At 40.1% G+C, this 5,920-nt stretch overlaps 1 protein-coding gene across 1 annotated transcript; it reads right to left on the bottom strand.

Annotated features, from left to right (window-relative positions):
• Positions 1–806: 806 nt before the first annotated feature.
• On the bottom strand, positions 807–4,590 carry LOC103935104 (glucose-6-phosphate 1-dehydrogenase, chloroplastic). The gene is made up of 8 exons (XM_009344855.3): positions 4,158–4,590; positions 3,784–4,016; positions 3,594–3,688; positions 2,874–2,988; positions 2,180–2,656; positions 1,861–2,090; positions 1,568–1,765; positions 807–1,389 (listed from the first exon to the last, which is right to left on the bottom strand). The coding sequence occupies exons 1-8, from the start codon at positions 4,354–4,356 to the stop codon at positions 1,140–1,142; spliced, it is 1,797 nt and encodes a 598-aa protein (XP_009343130.2). The 5' UTR covers positions 4,357–4,590; the 3' UTR covers positions 807–1,139.
• Positions 4,591–5,920: the final 1,330 nt, after the last annotated feature.

Here is a 5,920-nt window from a genome sequence, read left to right as displayed (position 1 = left end):
AATGTCCTGCCCATGCGTAATAAGGAACTGGAGTGCTTGTATGAGCTGGGAGGATTCATTTGGCTGTCCAACACACTGCGAGGGTGGTTTCAACTGGAATCCGATCAGTTGTTTAACGAGCGTAGCGTTCTGGAGGATTCAACTGGAAGTGATCGCCCAAGCTTGAGGGTACAAAAGTGTGGACTTCATCTCGTGTATCTGCGCGACGAGGAAGAGTTTAAACAGACCATAATGCTTTGGATGACATCTTTGCGTGAGGCAGGATCAACTACTGGCACAGCTATAACTGAGAGAATCGAAAGACCGAATGACACCAAAGGTATACGGCTACTAGTTCGATTAATCTGTCTGTCCTCCTATGTTTGAGCCAGATTTTGTTACTCTGCCAATCCCTCCTTGTGAATTTGTATTCAGGTATGTATGACGGTCCCGACAACGTTAGCAATTGTCTGTCAACTTCGTTACACTTTGTAAACAGTGGTCTATTCTCGATCGACAAATTTGGACGTCGAGTTTTTGATTCAGACATCCCGTTTGTGTAGTGCAATAATTAAATGAACATGTAAACTTTGTGTACCGATTCTAGGCGACTCGACTGGAGTTAAAAGGGGTGAGCAAAATCGAACTCGATTCGTCAATGAAAATACCTTCAATTTCAATAACTGAAGTCAAGTTTCCAGTTAACTCTTCACAATTGCAGAATCCGAGTATATCCTATTAATTTGTAGGTTTGTAAGTTCACCGTCTTCTAGTCCGAACTTGTGACATTGTCACGCAATGTTGCTAATTTTAGCGGACAAAATGAATGTCGTGCCAATGACTTGGAATTTATTATTAATAAAGTGCTACACTTGATAACATGATTGTATTGATATCAACGTGTGGCAGTGTGAAAATAACAACGAAAAACTACTCCATCTATTGTCTCAAATGAAGAAATCTGAAGTGAAATTGCTTCAAATTTCTTTACGTTGACAACGAGAGGAATTCGCAAAAACTCCAGGATAATTCAATCCTACTTCTAATTTCTTGTTGACTGGAAACAACACAACCCTAATCTACGGTGAACAAATTACAAAACAAAAACCTTACCCTGTTTGGCTATGATAGCAATGGCAATGAGGCCGGCCTCCTCAAATTCACACCTCCACGCCAACATCACCCCACCGGACTTTGTATCTTGCTGCAAGATAGTGTGCCCCGACAGGACCTCTGCTTCCATAAGGATAGTATTCGGGAATAACCTTCTTCTCTTCAATCTCTTTCAATAAGGGTGTGAAGAGTGCCCAAGCTGCATCAAGTTCATCACTCCGGATAAACAGCCTCCTTTCCCCTTCAATAGCATCCAGCAGAAGCCTCTCATAAGCATCCGGAATCTCCTTTGAATATCTACAAATAACAAAAAACAAACGAATTTGGTTAGGTATTTCATCATTTTTTTGAAGGGTACAAAAGAAGATAACACACTGGTGCATGTTATATTACTAATTACACTTACGATTATTCATTGACACATTAAATTCTTTCGTGCAATTTATACATAAACTTTCAACTTTTTAAACCTAACCTGGCTGCGTAGTGGAGATTTAGATTGCTCCTGTCCAACCTCATTCCAAGACCAGGGACTTTGTTATTGATCTTCAGGACAATAGCTTCATCAGGCTGTACTCGGATAACAAGCTCATTTGTCGTGCGATCAAGATCCGTTCCAATATTTCGATACAAGTTTCCAGGCACATGCCGAAACTGTACCCTTATCTCAGCCCTGGAAAAAAAAGAAGAAGAAGCAAATATGAATTAGTATATCTGAAACCATGACTGGTAAACAAGAACGAGAATCTTATCTCTAATTGAACAAACCTCTTATTATGTAATGCTTTCCCGGCCTTCATCAAGAAAGGCACCCCATCCCATCTTGCGTTGTCTATGAAGAGAGCAGCTGCCGCAAATGTTGGAGTCAAGCTGTCTTTGGGTACCGTCTCATCATCAGTGTATGCCGGGTAAGTAATACCACCTCTAACATGACTCTTGTATTGCCCTGTGACCACATTTTCAAGTTGTAGTGGCCTCATAGAGCGTAAAACTTTAACCTGGCAACAAGCAAGCACTATAAATATCAGAATAAAGAGGAATGCAATACAAAGTACGAAGGCAGCCCCATTTCAGGTATTCGTAAAACCTTCTCGTTTCTGATGTCTTCTGCATACAAACTGACAGGGGTTTCCATTGCAAAGAGAGCCAGTATCTGAAGCAAGTGATTCTGCATTATATCTCTTATTATCCCATAGTTGTCAAAGTACCCTCCACGTCCTTCAGTGCCAAAATCTTCAGAGAATATTAACTGTACATTTCTTATATACTGCCTTGACCACAAGGGCTCAAAAATAAGGTTGGAGAAGCGGAGAACTGATAGGTTTTCCACAAGCTCCTTGCCCAGATAGTGGTCTATCCTGAAAATTTGATCCTCTTCTAGGTACTGTTTGAGGGCACTGGTCAAAGTAGCAGATGATTCTGAATCTCGGCCAAAGGGTTTCTCAACAATAACCCTAGTCCAGCCATTACAAGATGAAGCCGACGAGCTAGCACAGCGAACAGCATCGATGAATATGTTTGGAGGAATAGACAGATAAAACAGGCGATTAGGAACTCTTCCTGCCTACACATGTAGTTGCTTGTCAATCTAAATGGAAGCAGAATCAAGACCCAGAAAATAGCTTACTTGAACATCATTCAAACAGGCAATGACCAAAAGTACAGAGAGAGCTTAAAGTTCCCACAGACAACAGCACCAAGAAAACTTGAACAGAAGGCAAAGTATAAAATCGTATTCAACACTCTATCACTAAGGTTAGAGTACACACTCAAATTATTACCTCATGTTCCTTTAGCTTCTTGTCCAGCTCTGCGAAATGATCCTGCGAATCATACTGACCAGAATGATAGAAACATCTTTGAAGAAATTCGTCCATTTTCTCACTGCAATTCTCCCTGAAGTTCCAACAAAACAATTCATCACGCATTAATCAACCTCAAACTTTATACACCCAGCAATAACTTTTCCATCTTTTCAAACAATGTTGAAAGATCAACACCAGCGCAAAGTTGGTGCATGAATAATTCTGCTACAAAACTCTGGCAAAGTATAGCAGCAAGCTTAGAAGGCAGTGCCTTCTAGAGACTGCATTTTGGTCAGGTGCAAAGGAACCAGATTTTTCTAGTTCAAACATGCATGAGATTTAAGTGACCAGTGCATGCATATTAACTATGCTAGACAATTCTCTCACAAGATTATGGCGGTTTCTTAGGTCCGTGGTAGTGCATGATCAATGCACTAGCTAGAAAATTCTAGCAATGATTAAGTCGGTTTAGCAAACCTATAAATAGGAGAAAGAATGTATTATGTATTATGTATCTCCTTTCTTCAAGAGTTTCTATGTTGTAATATTTTGCGAGTGTAATATAGTAATTTGTTTACTTGTTTTGTCTCTCCAACACTTAGATATTATAGTTGTGTATTCTAATTTTCTCAGCAAACAATACATAATATGCAAAGCAACCACATTTCACAACAAAGGCCAAAGCTTTTGGCTCACCTCTTGTCGATTCGGCAAGTAAGCGTCTTGCTAACCATGTTTCTGAGCTCGGCATCGGTCATCTTACTCCGAGCATAACCATAAATAGTGAAGTGCTGCAACAAAATATTTACATACTCATTTTTCGCCAATCAATCGAAATCTAAGAATCAAGTAATCAAACGAAAGATAAAGAACAAATAGTCCACACCTTCGGGAGGCAATCCTCGTAGAAAAGTGCGAAAAGTGCGGGGAAAATCTTCTTCTTGGCAAGGTCCCCGGAGGCTCCAACCACCGTGATACTGACAGTAGATTCACTTTGATTAACATTAAACACGGCCGTGTCTTTAGATTCCTTCGAAGACGGAGCTGAAAGCAACCCATCTTTCAGTTTCTCGAAAGGAGCTTCGTTCTCAATTGGGTTGACCGCCGGCGCCGGCGGGCCTACATTGATGGAAAAACCCAAATTAAAAGACTGTAAATTTACAACTAAATTAAACAAAGGACAGAACAAAAATAAAAAAATCTGATTTCTGATGACATCCAAATCAATGAAATTAAGATTAGAAGGCTGAAGGAGCTTACCGTCTTGCAAGCCGACAGCATTCTGCTGAGAAACCTTAGCTGAAACAAAACGTCTCGGAATCGAAGAAATTGAAACGCGTTGTAGGCGTCCGTGTACAGATGAATAAACAGGTAAATACGAAACAGATGACGACGATGATGACGGCGGCAGCGGCGGCGAGTAGGTGTGGCAGAAATGGGTGGAAGGAGGAGTCGCCATCTCTCTCTCTCTCTCTGCTTTTTAGTTTGTTGGTCGGGATCGGAATTCAGTGGAGAAATGGGGTGCTGGGTTTTGGGGTGAGGAGGTCGGAGAGAGTTAACAAGGAAGAAACATGGGAAGTATCGAAAGGGTCGGGGTAATGGAGGACCCTTGAGATCTCCGAAAGGCTGTTTTGTCTTTTGGTGTGCCAGCAATCCAACGATTGCAAGGAGCGGAATACCGTACAGCTTACCAAGACAAACTATAGACAAGTTTTGCTTGCCCTTTGATTCCTTGTTCTAATTAGGTTTTAACTTTGTAATTAAATGATTAATTAATAAGTTTGTAGTTTTGTAGTTTTGCAGGGAAGCGCAAAATGCAAAGTTGATGGCTGAATCGATGTAGGCCCGAGTCTCAAATGGCAAACTCTTTTGTTGGCCCAAAAATAGTAGTGGGCCGAGCTTCTGTCTTTTTCCTGTGGACAAATTCCTTTTCAAGAGAAATTTCAACCCAGTGGTTTTAGAAAGTAAGAGGTTTTCTTCGTTTCACGTTAAAAGTGCACATTTAAGTTGTAAATCATAACAAGATTTTTGCTAAATTATACAACATGATTTATCGGCTTTTGTTTTATTATATAACCTAGATGTGCGACTTTGATGTGCATTGAAGAAAACTCACAAAAAGCAAACAATGAGGAATTAAAAATAGGAACCAGAGTGACTAAAACAAAATCCGGTGGAAAATCACAAGATTGTTGTGAACTTTTCTAGTTTAAGTGTGATTGTGTAAATCCTAGGTTAGATTTGATTCTAGTTATTTTTTTCTATATGGACTTTTATTCCTTGGGGATGAAGGATTTATTCTCTCCTTTTACTACCACAAATAAAGGCACTATGTGGGGGGATAACACATCCTTAATCCACAATTCCCCTACGATTCTACAAACACATCTCTCCTCTCTCTCTCCCCCTTGTCGTCGGCCCTCTCCTTCTTGTTAGATGAAATAGACTACAACACATTATCAACACGCTCCTACCGTTGTGCTTAAAACGTTGAAGCTTTTTTTTTTTCTTCTTCAAACCAGTTCATCCATATTGTTACGCAATCAGGTTCTTCCAAAACAACGGTTTTTATCTTGATATTTTTGCAGCCCTGATAGCATGAACTTTTACCATAATGTATGACGCAACTCTACGTTTTTCGAATTTTAGATTCTATATAAATTGTGTATGCATTATATTCATAATTATTAAATTATGTGAATTTGATATTGCCATGAATTGCATCAAATATATGTACATACATTAAAATATTAAATTAAATTGCATATGCATTAAATTGAATTGCATTGTGAAAAAAAAAAGGGAAACAAAACCAATCGGTGTGGCTAGGGTTCTTCGAACCCACGACCTCGACTCGCCCAGACCCGCAACTTGTGTGGCTAAGAGCCACCAGCTGAGTGCTAGCAGCTCTCCCTCTCCATGAAAACCAACATGACATCGTTCATGGCGTCGTCCCCAGAAAACCTTCACTCGCCCGTAACCAAGTCACGGCAACAATGCCTACCTCTGTGGCAAACCACAAC

The sequence above is a fragment of a genome, unplaced genomic scaffold, assembly GCF_019419815.1.
Source record: "Pyrus x bretschneideri cultivar Hongxiangsu unplaced genomic scaffold, Pyrus_bretschneideri_v1 Contig6, whole genome shotgun sequence".
NCBI classification, from domain to species: domain Eukaryota; kingdom Viridiplantae; phylum Streptophyta; class Magnoliopsida; order Rosales; family Rosaceae; genus Pyrus; species Pyrus x bretschneideri.
This window is presented reverse-complemented; position numbering and strand designations above follow the sequence as displayed.

Bases quoted from the DNA above. Each gene is read 5' to 3' on its own strand.
- LOC103935104 (XM_009344855.3), bottom strand. From the start codon at position 4,356: ATGGCGACTCCTCCTTCCACCCATTTCTGCCACACCTACTCGCCGCCG. The intron at 2,657-2,873 runs GTAATAATTTGA...CTACATGTGTAG, and splicing joins AGAAGCTAAAGGAACATGAG to GCAGGAAGAGTTCCTAATCG. The intron at 2,091-2,179 runs GTTTTACGAATA...GCTTGTTGCCAG, and splicing joins AAGACATCAGAAACGAGAAG to GTTAAAGTTTTACGCTCTAT.